Raw genomic sequence first — 16,095 nt, 5'->3', positions numbered from 1 at the left:
CTGAGGTAAAGGCAAGCGATTGCATGAATCACTTTACACATTTAACATAACAGGACAATGGTTAAAAGGACCATAATTAATAGATAACCGGGAGCCACATGGGCTACCAAGATGGGTCTGGCCATAGGACTTGTTAATTATGAAAGTAAAACAGAGATATAAGGGGACAGATGGAGTTTTAGGGAAATTTCAATGAATACACTGTCATTTGAAGTGCGCTCCGTTGCACTGCACAGATGGTTTTGGTTCCTCTGAAGCAGGTCCACCATATGTGTGAAAATGGAACAAATAGAATTGCAATATAAATTGTGCAGCATAAATGACATGAAAGGAATTACAAACCAGTGGAATAGACCCTTAGGTTAATAGCGATGAAGTGATTGTCTTATTAGAGTTCAGCACACTGGTAGTAAATGGTGAAATTGTGTACCACTCCAAATCCAGATTTTTGCTGTCTCTGTCATTTGAAAAGATTAGCTGCAAGTTATCATGAAAAAATAGACAAAATAAGTAATGTTTAACTCGAAGAAAAATTTGTCGGCCACTTGAAGCACTATCTTATGGTAAATGGTCTCATAATACAGCTGGCTGCATAAGCAATGTACTGTATTCCTATCTTAGCACGTTGCACCCATCCTTCCTACTTACCCTGCATCACTGGCGTTTCCACAAAGAAGTGCATCTCTTGAACCAGCCAAGAAATATTGATTTTCTGCTTGAAGTAGACATGAATAATAATTAGCAACATCGAATAAACACATCAGCTCAATGTAAACTCTAACCCTAACGACAGGAGTAAAGTGTACCTCTTTTATTGATGTACTCATTCCAGTCAAAGGTAGTGTTGTAAGGTGTTTCACTGTAATATCCTTCCGGGTTGGTGCTGATGTTGGTACTCAGCGGCCAGAGGACACATTTGTTCCTCAGATTTCCCATGAAAAGTTGTAGAGCGATCAGCGCGAACACGCTTAAACAGAATACTGTCAAAATCATAACATCCGCAAGCTTCTTCACAGACTGAACGAGAGCTCCAACGATTGTTTTGAGTCCTGAAATGAGCAATTCTTAAGTTTTGTAATTACTACAACTATTCACATACATTGTATGAGATCTGATCAGTTCGTTCTAAAAGTCAAAACCTGAGCTGCAGTTTGGCAATAAATCGTGGTGTGACAGTAATGAGGCATTGAATGACATCATGTAACTGGGATGGCTATAATTGTCTGAATAGTTATAAAACAGTCATTTCACAAGGAAATATATTGCACAAGGAAGCATTGGAAGAGGCGTTCTGGCCCATCATGCCTTTGGCATATTCATATCCGAGCACTCACACCTACTCCAGGTATTGCTAATTATATACAGCTAACCCAAAGCAGAGAATTTGTGCCCAGGTTGTTGGTACACAATGGCTTGCTTTTTAATGCCTCCACAGCCGAAGGCCAGAAGCATTATGGTTTCAGGTTGTTCGTCCAGGTGTCCATCTGTCAGTCCGTCCGTCAATCAGTCCCTTCATGCGACCGTCCATCCATCCGTCCCTTATCGTTTCTTGGTTGGCACAATAACTTGTGAACCACTGAAATGATTTCAAACAAACATGGCACAAGTATGGACTTTAATACAAAGAGGAACTGATTACATTTTGGGTTCAGAAGGTCAAAGGTCTAAGGTCACGTGCTCTTTAAAAATCATTTTTCAGAACATAACTCGAGTTAGAATCATCTGATGTTGTCTCTTTTCTTCTGGTCTCTCTTTTCTTTATCATGCTCCCTCTTTCACGTGACCTTTAATTGCGATCAAAGTGTAGCAGTGGGTTGGCATCAAATGTGGGTGGATGCATTCACGTCAAATTATATTTTTCTAGTTTCAAAGATACGTTGGGATTGTCAATGTACACAACATAAATGCAAATGAAACAGCTGACTTGACATGTTCATCCGAAGGAGGGTGTGCTCCAATCTGCCAGACCCTTGCATCATAATTGTGGATTATTTATTGAACAAAACCACATATCGGGGATCCTACCGGGGATCAAGTCCAGTTGGGACAGCTCAACGGAGAGCACATTACCAAATGAGCTTTCCTGTTTTGCTATTTATCATATTCTACATTTCAGGCACATTCATATATCAGCAGTAATTTCCTGCCAAAAACATCCTGATTGTGATATTTTCATTGAAATTTCAACACAAAATCAGCCAGCGAAAGATGGCGTTCATCTTTGCAGTAGCAATTTTGAAATATATAAGCACAACATTACATAATGACATGGTGTTGTTGTTTGTTATTATTGAAAATAGGTGGGGATTTGGGATGGGGGACTGGTGAGGAAAGTGGGGGAAGGAGTGGTTGGTGGAAAGCAGGATATAATCATCATTATGATTCTCATCATGTTTATACAAACCTGGTATCACAGAAATCGTTTTCAGTGCCCGAAGCACCCTGAATGTTCTCAAGGCAGACAGGTTTCCCAAATCTACAAATTCAGTGATGTAACTGGAACAGTAACAGGACAACACCCACTCAGGTTGTGAAACAATAGAAGATAAAAAGCTCTATAACAAAGGCTACAATGAAAGTCAGGGTGGGGAGAGTTGGGAGTTGGGGGGGGGGGTTAAGTTTTCATAACTCAATAACGTGTGCTAAAACTATTGACCAAGTTGACATACAGTGCCGATATAAAATCTACACCCCCTTTCAAAATTTTCAACTTTTGTTGCCTTATAGCCTGGAATTAAATTATACTTTTTCCACCTTTATTTGCACATCGTAAACCACAACTTCAAAGTGAAAAACTAGAGGGGGAGCACTCGATAGAGTGCAAAACCTCCGCCAATACTGCTGGGTCACTTACGTGAACCTGATATCCTATTCATTGTCGGTCAAAACGGATCAGACTCTACTGAACCACGATTGAATAAACTAAACTAGATCGACGCGCATGTAGAAATGCCAAAAAAAAAAAATCGAATTTTTTTTGAAAAAAAAAGGTGCAAAATTTGTTTTTTTTCTCTAACAAATTTTTGTTTGGGGGGGGGTGGAAATCACTTAAAGCATGTAGAAATGCAAAAAAAATTCAAATATTTTTCAAATAAAATCGAAATTTTTATGAAAAAAAGTTGCAAATTTTTTTTTTCTCTAACAAATTTATTTATTTTTGGTTGGAAATCACTTAAAACATGTAGAAATGCAAAAAAAAAATTCAAATATTTTTTCAAAATGGCCGCCATAGCGGCCATATTGGACTTTGGACCAAGTCCAAAATCTAATGGCATGATCCTTGGACTATACCTAATCCCCCCACCAAGTTTCGTCGAAATCCGTCCAGAAGTTTTTCCGTAATACTGTTCACAAACAAACAAACAAACAGACAGGGGTGAAAACAGTAACCTCCGTCCATCTTTGATGGCGGAGGTTCACAGATTCAACAAATTACAGAAAATTAATTAAAAATACAAAACTAGAATATCTTGATTGGATAAGTGTCCACCCACCTGAGTTAATACTTGGTGGAAGCACTTTTAATTGGTGGTGGAAGTAGAGTTAAGTATGTAATGATGAAGTTCTTCAAATTATAAGGTCGTTGCATAATTTATAGACAAAGCCAGGGACTACCTGAGAGTTATAGTTTGGTTTGTTGTATTCATTTACCAATTGTGCTGTGTTAGTATAGTTGACATAAGTATTAAAATTTAAATTAAAAAAAGCTTGGCGGAGGTATGCGCTCCACTGAGTGCCGCTATAGCTACCTAGCTACCGAGGGTGGAAGGAGGTTGTGTTTTCATCCCTGTCTGTTTGTCACTTGCAAACTCAAAGATTTTTCAAGTATATTGACCAGTTGATTTTGTTATTCTGTCTGTTTATCTGTCTGTCAATCGCTTACAGATCCCAATTCTAAACCGATCTTCATGAAAATTTATCATGTTGTAGAGGTCGTCTCAACTGAAAATCCGATTGGTTTTGAGGTCAAAGGTCATTTTGAGGAGGAATTTCTAAGATCCTCAATTTTAATCTGATTGACTTGAAATTTGAAGAGCATTTGCATATCAAGTCACTGAATTAAACCACCTATTGATTTTGAGGTAAACAGAGGTCAAAAGGTCAAAATAGGCCAAAAGGCCAATTTGGGCCACATTTTCAAAAATCCTCAATTTTCATCTGATTGACTTGAAATTTTAAAAGGATTTACATATCAGGTCACTGAATTCAACCACCTATTATTTTTGATGTCACCATAGACCAAAAGTTCAACATGATCCAAATTTCTAAAATCCTCAGTTTTCATCCGATTGACTTTAAATTTGAAGAGGCTTTATATTTCAGGTCAATGAATTCAACCAGCCAATTATTTTTGAGGTCAACATCGACGGAATTTCTAAAATTGTCAATTTTCATCCCATTGACTTGGAATTTTAAGAGGAGTTGCATGTTTTGTCATTAAATTCAACCACCAATTATTTTTGAGGTCAAACATGTTTTATGGATTTTGCAAGTATCGTGCTCTGTACATCTTCTTCTTGTTTGTTTGTCTGTTTGTTTGTGTGCAGGATATCTCAAAAAGTTGGGGACGGATTCGGATGAAATTTGGTTGGCACATTGGTTGTTTAACAAGGATGAACTGATTATATTTTTGTGAAGATCCGGATCCAGATAATATAATTTTTGAAGTGATTCCTTACCATTGAGAGATAGGACTAAACCAATATATAGCACGATATCTGAAAAGGTTGTGGGCGGTTTCGGATGAAACTTGGTTGACAGCTTTGATGTGTGACAAGGATGAATTGATTCCATTTCGGTGAACATCTGAATATGAGAATTATTTAATTTTAAAAGTGATCCTTCACCATTGAGAGATGGTGCCAAAAACGACATATAGCATATTTTTTAAAATGTACTGGGCTTGATATGTTCCACTGGATCAGGCATTGTGTGGCTGAGGTTTGCGCTCTTCCAAGTGGCCTTATAATTTGATTATGTACCTATGGATGATAGACATCACAAAAGCGTTTACATGGACAGAGAGGACTGGGAACCTCAGGTGCATTTACAGGCTGTAGTGGAGCATATGCTTCCTTTTTGTTTTTCCTTTGTAAATACTGTGCACAATAATTATGTCAAGTGTGCTCGAGTGTATCTTCAACAGATGAGACATCTAGAAAAATGATATCCATTTGCATATTGCACACAGCATGATGAATGAGGGTAATTTCTTTCTGAGAAGACAGGAAATGGTGTTGTCTGGTGTTTGTTTGAACAGACGTATTTATGGGGAACAGTTGCTTGTGAGATCTACAAAGAGCAGAGGAGGGCTAATGCATGGATGAGGTATGACAGAGAGCCAATGAGAATTGTGTATTTTAACACATCCTGCATACAGTAAAAGTCCATGTACTATTTTGCTTTCACTGGAGTTTCGTGTATTGGTAGTGAAAAAGCACAATTACATCTCTGATGCTATGATGAAAGGAGACCTGAAAGACTTCAAAATTTTGCAGTTTTTGGCAAGTCATAATCCCATCAATACACACCATCCTGAAATGAGTAATACATTCAGTGGAATAAATGACAGTCAGCAAAAGGTGAATGTATATGATGCAGAGACAGCATAGATGTATAATTAAATAATTTAGTCATGTCAAAATCAGAGCAAGCAGTAACTATGAGGGTTTTGAAGAACGGTTTTGTTATTGATGATAACACTCATCATATTGAGAGTGAAACTAATGAAAGTCTCTCAACTTAGCGACTGCTCACAGCACTATCATTAAAAAATATCACCGCAAAGTGGGCGTAACCCCTCAGCCCCTTGACGCAAACCAATTTCAAGATGGTGGCCATATTGGAAATCGCAGCGTGCCCATTTTCGAAAGGAACCTTCCTCTACTCAACCCCAACACACCAAGCAAAAATGGATTTAATCGGACAAGGCGTTCTCCTCGAAATTGACGGAAACCAATTTCAAGATGGCTGCCATGGCGGCCACAGTGAAAATCGCAGTGCGCCCATTTTGGAAAGGAACCTTCCTCTACTCAACCGCATTATACCTCGACAGAATAAAATCAATAAGTCAAGCCGTTCTCAAGTTATTGTCCGGAAACCAAATTCAAGATGGCTGCCCTAGCCGTGCCATATTAGATATCGCATCGCACTGATTATCGAAAGGAACATTCCTCTACCCAGCCCCAATACACACTGCAAAAATGGATTTAATCAGACAAGGCGTTCTCCTCTAAATGGACGGAAACCAATTTAAAGATGGCTGCCATGGAGGCCACATTGAAAATCGTAGCATGCCCATTTTCGAAATGAACCTTCCTCTACTCAACCCCAGCACACCCTGCAAAAATGGATTTAATCGGACAAGGCGTTCTCCTCGAAATTGACGGAAACCAAAAGTTGACAGACGCCCGGACGCCCAGACAACGCCTATGACGACAATATCCCTTAGCCAATTCGGGCTGAGGGGTAAAAACAGATTTGCAGACATTTCCCCACAGCTTGAGCTATACATTATTCACGATTCCACCTTCTTTATTCCACCCACAGAAACATTCTGTGAAGAAAGCTGACTAGCCACCTCAAGGTAAAGCTCTGGATGGCATGACCGTCAACGTAATCCAATTAAACCTCAAGATGCCCGTTTTGTTCTTGATGGTGGTGTATTGGCACAGAGACCTCCATGGCCCAAAATGGGTACAATTTGCGGATGTTCTCAGACATTATGAAAATTATTTAGAGGAGCATTAAAGAACAGTAACGGTTGTTTTTGATGGTCACAGAACTTTCAGCACCAAAGATTTGAAACATCAAAGGCACACAAATGAATCATCAGTGACATGAAGAAGCTTCTCCAATTCGAAAGAGCAAAGTAACTTTCCTATCCAATGGCAAAAGTAAGAATCATTTTGTGTACATGATAGGAAACCATTTGCAGAAAAGAAGCTGTAACATAATCTTGCTGAAGGTAATACAGATACTCTTATTATACAAACAGCATTGCAATTATCAGAAAAAAGACAGGTCTCAGTGGTTACCCTGCACACACCAAACTGAAAAGCTGGGTTAAGCAATTGATTCATGTCCATCCGTCCGACTGTCCACAAACGTCAGTTTCTGATCGAGGAACAACTTAATTTAAATTGAATGTTATATTTTTAACACAAATCGGAACATTGATCAGAAAACAAACCTCCCGTTTAACGGTACTTTGTCTCTGCATTCATCCCGACTGCATACGAGCAGAGGAGTCAGTTAAATTTTTTATTCTATCTGCCTGCCTGGCAGTCAAACAAATTGAAAATCATTCCAAACAGGAAACTTACTGTTTTTGAGGATCTCATCAAGCACACAAAAAACCACAGGCATGAATAATGAATGCAACGTGTGAGACAGGGTGGTGTAATAGACAGTAAATTCCAGAATTAATGGTTTTTTTTTAATCTCACTTTTACAATCTTTATTTTATTTAAATTGAATTGTACGCTTGAACATGACAGAACACAAATTGTCTTCTTGTCAATTCCAAGAACCTCCAGGTTTTGCAGTACTGTAGAACTTGGACATGTTACATAATGTGGCGTATAGAGTGGTGTATAAAACTGCTTCAGGAGCGCTAGACTTTTAAACGATCTTTAAAATCATTATTTGATTTAAATTAATGTATATATTTGAACATTGCACAGGGTATCATGTTCTATGAACTCTCTAGTTGCTTATGGCACTGACGTCTTAATTCTACTGATATGCATACAATGCTAAGAAAAATATTTGCATGTCATCTGCCATGTACAGTAAAGAAAAAAATTGTCATATTTGCGTGTTATCTAACAGGCTGTGACACAATTGGCACTTTGTTTGGCAAGAGTAAATCAACTGTATTTTAAATGTTGCGTTCAACCAACTTTTACTCACATCAGCTTCCTTGTTTGGATCACAAGAGAGTATAAGTATTGAATAGCTGATTAATGCTGGGTCCAAAATACTGGCAGCTTTGTCTGCTGGAAATCCTGCAACTCAGTCTTGAACTACATTGTGCTTTGAATAGTATACAACATGAAGAAAATTAACTCCTGCAAAGAGTGAATTTCACATAGCATGTTTACTTCTAATGGAAAATGGTGCATGCTATAATTTGCAGTGTGTATTTCCAATGCCTCTTGTGGAACACTATACAAAGTATCAAACTTTACCCAACACTATACGGTTGGAAGAAGGTTAATGAACTTGAACCAGTTACAACTGATACAAGTTCAGCACCACCCACCTTTCCAAACATTATTGGTTACACTTGTAAAACTGATGTGGATGAACCATATGGTACTAGATGTACATTTCATCATGATTGTCTTGAATGTACAGTGTTGTGTAAAAACTGTAATGGAAAAGACTGTACAAATACAGAATAAACGAGAAGGGCACTTTGTAGAACGCGTACCTCCGCCCTGTAATGCCTGATCCATGAGAACATATCGGGCCCAATAACATTTTTTAAATATCGTGCTATATATCGTTTTTGGCCCGATCTCTCAATGATGAAGATTCACTTTTAAAATTCTAGTAGTCAGATCCAGATTCGGATCTTCACCAAAATCGAATAAATTTGTCATGGTCACACCCCCAACCTGTCCACAAAGTTTCATTTGAATCCATCCACAACTTTTTGAGATATCGTGCTATATATTAGTTTAGCCCTATCTTTCAATGGTGAAGAATCACTTAAAAAATTATCGGATCCGGATTTGGATCTTCATCAAAATCTAATTAGTTTGTCCATGTCACACATCCAACCTGTCCACAAATATCATCCGGATCCGTCCACAACTTTTTGAGATATCATGCACACAAATAAACAGACAAACAAACAAACAGACAGACAAAAGGGGTGAAAACATAACCTCCTTCACCTTCAGTGGCGGAGGTAACAATAGTCAAAAATAATAATGAAGATGATTGATTTCCATTGTGGAGACTTACATTTTCATCAGGAAAATGTTCATAATTTTCATTACTTTTGTGTTTGTACCTCAGTCTTTACAACCTACCTGTATAACAATATATTCTGTATACCTGACCAGTATTATAAATGTAAAATTACCTTGTATATTCCTCAGAAATAAAATTGTTTCCTCACATTTCAATTATAATGTTTTAACTTATCGATATTGATATATCCAGTAAACCCCTAAATATCGTGGGGGTTCCTGGAAAATGCCATGATTTTCAAAACCACGATAGTTAAAACCAATTTCCTATGGCAATCAGGGGTTAGGTTCTTTGGCTTCGAGAAAATCTAGAGGAAAGTCAGTGGCAGCCAAAATAAACCCATCACAATTGAAATAAACATGTAACATAAATAAAAATCAGCTTTGTAATGAAGTCTCCTGCTGCGTTGAAGCAGATTAAACAATACCCGCAATTTGTCTAAAGTCTATATATCTCTATCTCTATTTTTTCTCTCTGTCTCTGTGTCTGTGTCTGTGTCTGTGTCTGTGTCTGTGTCTGTGTCTGTGTCTGTGTCTGTGTCTGTGTCTGTGTCTGTGTGTGTCTCTCTCTCTCTCTCTCTCTCTCTCTCTCTCTCTCTCTCTCTCTCTCTCTCTCTCTCTCTCTCTCTCTCTCTCTCTCTCTCTCTCTCTCTCTCTCTCTCTCTCATGTACCATACTCTTCAGAGAGTGTCAGTGCCACTGGCATAGCTTCCTGAGAAAAGGTTATACTGAGTGGTTTGCCATTTCCTTCCCAGCAGCAGCAAGGGCAATAATTTGGAATTTGTTCATGGTGCCGGCAATAGCTCACATACTCTTTGTAAAGGACACCATGGGGTATTAAACATCCACCAACTAATGCCGGCAGATGGGATGCCCAGTTTAATGTCCATCTGAGGGACAGCACACATATTGATGAATCAACCTGCCTGTGAAACACCAGGATGATAGTTTATAGCTGGGTCAGGATTCCATACCAAGGCTAGATGGCTTAGAGTTAGGTGCACATACCTCAAGACCATCCTGCCAGCCCTAAAGCCACCACCATGCCTCCCTGATTATCGTAATCTGTTAAATCATTTCCCTTTCTCACATGGCGGTGTTTCTTTTACAAATCGTTCTGTAGCTCCAAATCCAGCAAATAAGTAAAATAAACACACTCTTGCCTTGACCAAGCTTATTAAAGACCTCCACTTTCTGAGTCAAAGACATTACTTTCCTCGATTTTTTTGCACTTGATTCACCACTATAATCAGTTTTCCTCTTAGGAGCCATGGTTAAAAATCATCCAGAGCAATAATAACCAAAAACAATGGAATTTATTCCAATTACATGGAACATTACACCAAAAGTAGTATGGAGGTGGAGATAGATACAGTACAGTGCTGTATGTGCTGCATCTCTCAGTTACTACCTGCACCGCAGCAGCACGGCTGATTTACAATTACATGTGTAATGTCGAATTCTATGTATAAAGTTGAAACTGTTGAGAATAATTACCTCTCCATCATTTTACGCTTCGGCGTCATTATTTATGGTGCAGAAGAAACAATAGGTCGAAATTATATGGCGCGATAACTAAATCATTACATTAGAGGTTGCTTGTGACTGATCAAAATCCAAGATATTTCAGGGTTTACTGTAAATTTATGATCTTCCATCTAATTTTATATTTATCATTGTGAACCGTTTGTCTTTATTATATTTCATGTAATTAATAATTGTACATATATGAAAACTTTTAAAAATAGACACTTACTTTCATACATTATAATGTCATCATCAAAGACTAGTATAGTGGATATAATAAAAAATATTTTATTTTTCTAATGTTGTAAATGTCACACTTTTCTTTAACCTTCATATAATTCGACATATCATATTTTTGTTATTCCTTCATATAATAGTCTATCTTTTTGATATTTAGTACATTGAGGTACCCTGAATGAGATGGAGGCGGGGTCAAATTTTCAGGGGCAATAACTTTTACTTTACAATATTTTTAAAAAAATTATATCTACTGCAATATATGTGGTAGTATGCCATGACCAAACGGTAAAGCGATGACCCCAAAACTCCTCAACAGGTCTTGAGAATTCCAAAATCCACTTTGTTTTGCATCTTAGCATGTTGTATTCTTCACTGAGTTTATCACCTATACCCACTTGCAAAGCGATCATTGATATCGTACAATTACACAATGTTGGCTTTCCCATTAGAAGGGACAAAATTGCAGATATTCAAAGATATGGGCAATAATTCAGTAAGTAAAGGAACACTATCCATAACATTTTCACATCAACATTCATTGGATTTTGGATAAGCAATCATTGGATAATTTTGTTTTTATGTACAAAGAAGATCCCTCATAACTACTCAGTTTCATCCTCAGATGAAGAATCAGACAATCATGCCCCTTTGTCTGAATTACACCACTCCCCACCCCAGCAGCCTTCTCCATAAAAAAATTAAGCTCTTCAACCATCTCAGGTAAGTTTTGTCTTATTCATACTATATATTTAAAATTTAAAAATTTATTTTAACTTGTCAAAAATAATACATTTTTTGTGGAAAACTATTGACCAGAAAATGCCCCCAGGAACTTAACTTCTATTTATATAATTAAGTCTACATTAAAGTTTGCTTCACTTCATGTTATTTCATCTAAAGTCACACTTTACAGGAACACATCTCCAACATTAAATGAGGCCTCACTGGATTTAATTAGTTGATGCGATTTTGCACAATTGGAATCTGACTTCGAGAAAAGTTTAGAGAGAGATAAATACTGATCTTATGACAGAAGTAACTAAATAAAAGCAAGACAAAGCCAATTAAACAATTATGTGGAAGGATTAACACCAAGAAAATGAAATATGACCAATTGGAATAATGAATCCAAGAGATTAAATCCAGCAGTACAAAGAACTATTGCCAAATGCAGGGAAACATGCAAATGCTCAAGTGAAAAGTTTTTACATAAAAGACAATTATTATTGATCACTGTTTCAAACTCAATGTTTCTGATTAAAATTGTGTCGTTAAATCTTAAGCATAGTCAAATTTATCGATGCAGTGCTACTGGAGTATTGAACCAGATAGCCACTGAGATCTACAAGGTGCTTGCTCCAACTAAAACAAGTATAAATGGACATGCAAGGAAATATAGACAGATCAGGCCATTAATAACCTCTCCAGCTTATTTTCCATCCATTCATGTTCCATTCTCTTTTGTTACCTCAATTAATCTCATTGATTTCATTGATGCTTTCCATACCTCTTCCCAAAGTCTACTTGAGAAAGCACTTATTAAAAATGTTTCAACTTACGCCATCATGATGACACTGAAATCCAACCAATTCCAGGGATCCCGGAGGAATGTAAATTGGTCAATGAAAAATCCACGTGCCATAATCTTCACAAGCGACTCAAATGTATAGATCCCAGTGAATGCATATCTGAATACAGGGAAATACACACTGCATCATCATATGACATGTACAATGTTGTTTTTTGAAATTTGCTGGAATTCCATGTAAAATGTAGCTTTTTTGCTTGAAGGCAATTAAAGAAGTTTCGAAATAAAATAAAAATTAGGAATATGCATGTAAACAATTCATTTTGCACGATTGGCGTGTTGCATGATGGTCCGAATGGCCTTTTCCTCTGGCTTAGTGTCATTCCACAGGCCAGGTTGTGCTGCCCAAATGTATATTAACAGGATGACTTTGGACACTGAAATTACAATCAAACCTTGATCAATAAAAACATTGAAACATAAAGTGGAATAACATTAAATCAAGAGAGATTATATTAACCCTTTGTGAATATGGCTTCATGTCGTCAGTCACTGGGCAAAAATATATTTCAGGATTCTGTAAATCGAAATAAAATACATTTTTTGAATTCGAATCTCCAGAGTTAGGAAGGCAAAATAAACTTAACGAAAGAACAGATGAAAAGAACAATTAACATATTGGAAGGATGAGAATGAGTAAAGCGATGAGTTCAAGACAGAATTGGAAAAATATTGTAATAATACTTTAATTATTTTACTCTGAAAAATTTCCATTCAATTTTTGAGGGGTCACTCTTCCCCCTCCCCCCTTCCTCACTCTCCACCCCTCTTTGCTCCACTCCTCTCTTTCTCTTGCTCCCACCCCCACCTGGCACCCCTCCCTCCCAGAATGTATAGTGACATGTGGTGAGGCATTGCTCTCGTCCCTTTTCTCTCCCTCCCCCCTACCCTTCCTCTCTCTCCCCACCCCCTTATGAGCTCCCTCCTACATTTCCTCCCCTCCTCTTCCCCTCCTCTCACCCATCTCTCTCCTTGCCCTCTTTCTTCCTCCTCTCTCTCTCTCTCCCTCCAACTCTCATTCCCTCATTTCAACTCTGTCATGGCCCTGACTTTGTGAAGGCAGGGGTGCACCATCCTGGATGTGGGGGGCCTTTGGGTCACTCCTGCGAGATCGATCGGCTGTCTCCTTGCCACGGCCTTGTTTGAGAGAACTGTCTGGGGCTAAACAACAACACCAGCTCCACATTTGGCAAAATCTGTCTCAGGCTCTCATGCAGAATATCATTGATTCAATCCCCTCATGGATTCAAGCACTGTATGATGCTGAAGGACAGGCCAACAGATATTAATATATGAAGTTCATTTGACCATGTTCATAACATCTTCTTCTCCTCTTCACTTTATAAGGGGTGAGGTCCAATTGCACCAATTTTCTGCCCTGCCATGACCATGATACTCCACTTCTCTCTGGCCTCAGCCAATTGTCTCCACTCTCCAACCACCCCTACTTTACTGATATCACTCATCACACAATCCTCCCTTCTCAACTGTGGTCTCTTTTCCTCCTGCCTTGATCCTTCAACTATCTGCTCTCTTTGCCATTCTCTCTTTCCCCATCCATACCAAGTGTCCAGTTCATTTCAGTCAGCATTTCACCAATCTCCCCGTCAAGCTCATCTGCACACCAATTACCACCCTCATTTCATCCATCCTCCTTCCATCCACCCTCTTCACTCGCGCAATCCTCCTGCCACAATTATTCTCGCAAACCTGCAGCCTCTGTTGTCCCTTCCCAGAACAACATCCTCCCCAGAATACCCCTCGTGTTTATCTTCCTGCTTACCAGCTCCATCACCCTGATAAATATGAGTGGGCTGAGAGAGCTTCCCTGCCTCAAACCTATGTTCATATTCAACTCCTCAGACATCCTAGGACCAAATACGCCTCTTCACTTCATTCCCTAGTACATCCCTTTCACCAACCTAACTTCTGCTTCTGGCACTCCCATCCCACTCAATGTTGCAATCACCATTCTCTCAAGACAGTGTCCTAGGCCTTCTCCAGGTCCACAAATCCCAATGCTATTTCACCTTGCACCTCCAACCTCATCTCCACCAGCTGTCTCAGGGTGAACATCCTATCCGTCACCTCCCTACCCTTTCAAAATCCCTGTGCTCTTAACCGATCTCCATCTCCACCCTCTTTCTTATCCTCTCATCCATAATGCTCTCCAGCATCTTCATGGCATGATCTAGGAGTGTATTGCCCCTGTACTTCCAGGGAGTTGGAACTTGAACAACCCCCTTCCCCTTCCAAATTGGAATAATTAACCCTGTACTTCAATCCTCCGGAATGGAATCCTCTCTCAAAAATACATTCAACAGCCTCTTCAGTCAACTGACTCTGACTTTTCCTATTGCAATTATCATCTCTGTACACACCTCCTCAATGCCTGGCACTCTTCCCTTCTTCTTCCTTTTCAATGCTGTCTGCAAATCCTCCTCCATGATCTCCACCAGTTTCTCTTTCCTCTCCACATAACATAACGTGGTAGCTCCAGCTCACCATTGCTTCCTTCCTGGTTCAACAGCTCTTTGAAATATCTTTCCCACACCTTCAATACTACCCCTCACTCTCTGTCACTAGCCTCCCACTACCATCCATAATCACCACCCCCTCCACCCCCTTCATGTTCTTACTAGCCTCATTCCTGCCATGAGCCAATTTATTGATCATCTTCTTCCCACCATCCTCTTCCAACTTGCTGTACACTTCCTATTCCATATCATTCCTCGCTTTATCCACAGGTGTCCTTGCTGCTTCCTTCTTTTGCCCATACAGGTACAGCAACCCTGCATCTGGTTGCCTCCCTCTATCCCTGATCTTCTCCAACCTCTTTCAAACCTTTTTGCCAACTGCTTTAGCTACCTCCTCCATCCACCATACCTGGTTTCTATCCATCAATATTGCACCCTTTCCAAATATCCTTCCACACAAAACTTCTGCAATTCCCATAAACGCCTCTTCCCACTTCTCCACCAAACCTTCCGCTTCTTCATGAAGTTGCTCATACCTGGCCCTCATCCTTTCCTTGTACTCTACAATGATGTTTCCCCTACACTTCCCCCACCTAATCACCTCTGACCCCTGCTCTTAATCTCCTTCCTTTTCTTAATCCATACCACAAACAACACAGGCTTGTGCTGGGTGGTAACATGCTCTCCCACCACTGCCTTGCAATCCTTACCCCTCCACAACTGCCACTTCCTCACCACCACCAAATCCAGTTCTGTTCTTTGCTGTCCACTCCTATAGGTAATCTTGTGGCTTTCCTGTTTAAGAAAGAATGAACCAGCTATGGCCATCCCATTCATCACCACCATCTCCACCAGCTCTCAGCCCTCTCTATTCCTCATTCTCCAACCAAATTTACCAACACATTCCTCTTCACCTGGCTCTGCAATTCCCATTTACACGTCAAAGTCTCCCGCAATGCACAGCATCACATCCAGCTCAATTATCCCAATTATCCTATCCAGTGCCTCACTGAATTCCTGCTTCTCTGCCCCAGTCCTTCCCGTTTGTGGCCCATATTCCGACATAACACACATTTGCCTCTGTATCACCACCGATGCCATAACTATCCGTTGCTCCCATCTTTCCACTCTGACCAACTGCTTATTGATCTCTTCTGATACTATTATTTCCACACCATTACTCCTTCCATCCCCACCCACGTGCAACAGCTTGTGTTATGTTACCAACCTCCTCACCCTGTCTCCTTTCCACCTGGTCTCCTGCACACAAACAATACTC

At 39.4% G+C, this 16,095-nt stretch overlaps 1 protein-coding gene across 2 annotated transcripts in view; it reads right to left on the bottom strand.

The window, feature by feature from the left end:
• The window catches only part of LOC147031754 (sodium channel protein type 4 subunit alpha-like), a 159,917-nt gene that overhangs the window by 121,999 nt on the left and 21,823 nt on the right, over positions 1 to 16,095 (bottom strand). The window contains exons 5-8 of one of the 2 annotated variants that reach the window (XM_085866918.1): positions 12,311 to 12,439; positions 2,405 to 2,496; positions 807 to 1,049; positions 649 to 715 (exon numbers count right to left, since the gene is read on the bottom strand). In XM_085866918.1, the coding sequence (XP_085723044.1) occupies positions 649 to 715; positions 807 to 1,049; positions 2,405 to 2,496; positions 12,311 to 12,439 (531 nt within the window). The remainder of the gene's footprint in view (positions 1 to 648; positions 716 to 806; positions 1,050 to 2,404; positions 2,497 to 12,310; positions 12,440 to 16,095) is intronic. The other variant, XM_085866928.1, reaches the window with a different exon arrangement.

The sequence above is a fragment of the Eptatretus burgeri genome, chromosome 2, assembly GCF_056783735.1.
Source record: "Eptatretus burgeri isolate ZD-2024b chromosome 2, Ebu_testis_v1, whole genome shotgun sequence".
Lineage (NCBI taxonomy): Eukaryota > Metazoa > Chordata > Myxini > Myxiniformes > Myxinidae > Eptatretus > Eptatretus burgeri.
Note: the sequence above shows the minus strand (reverse complement) of the source record. Positions and strands in the feature narration are given on the sequence as shown.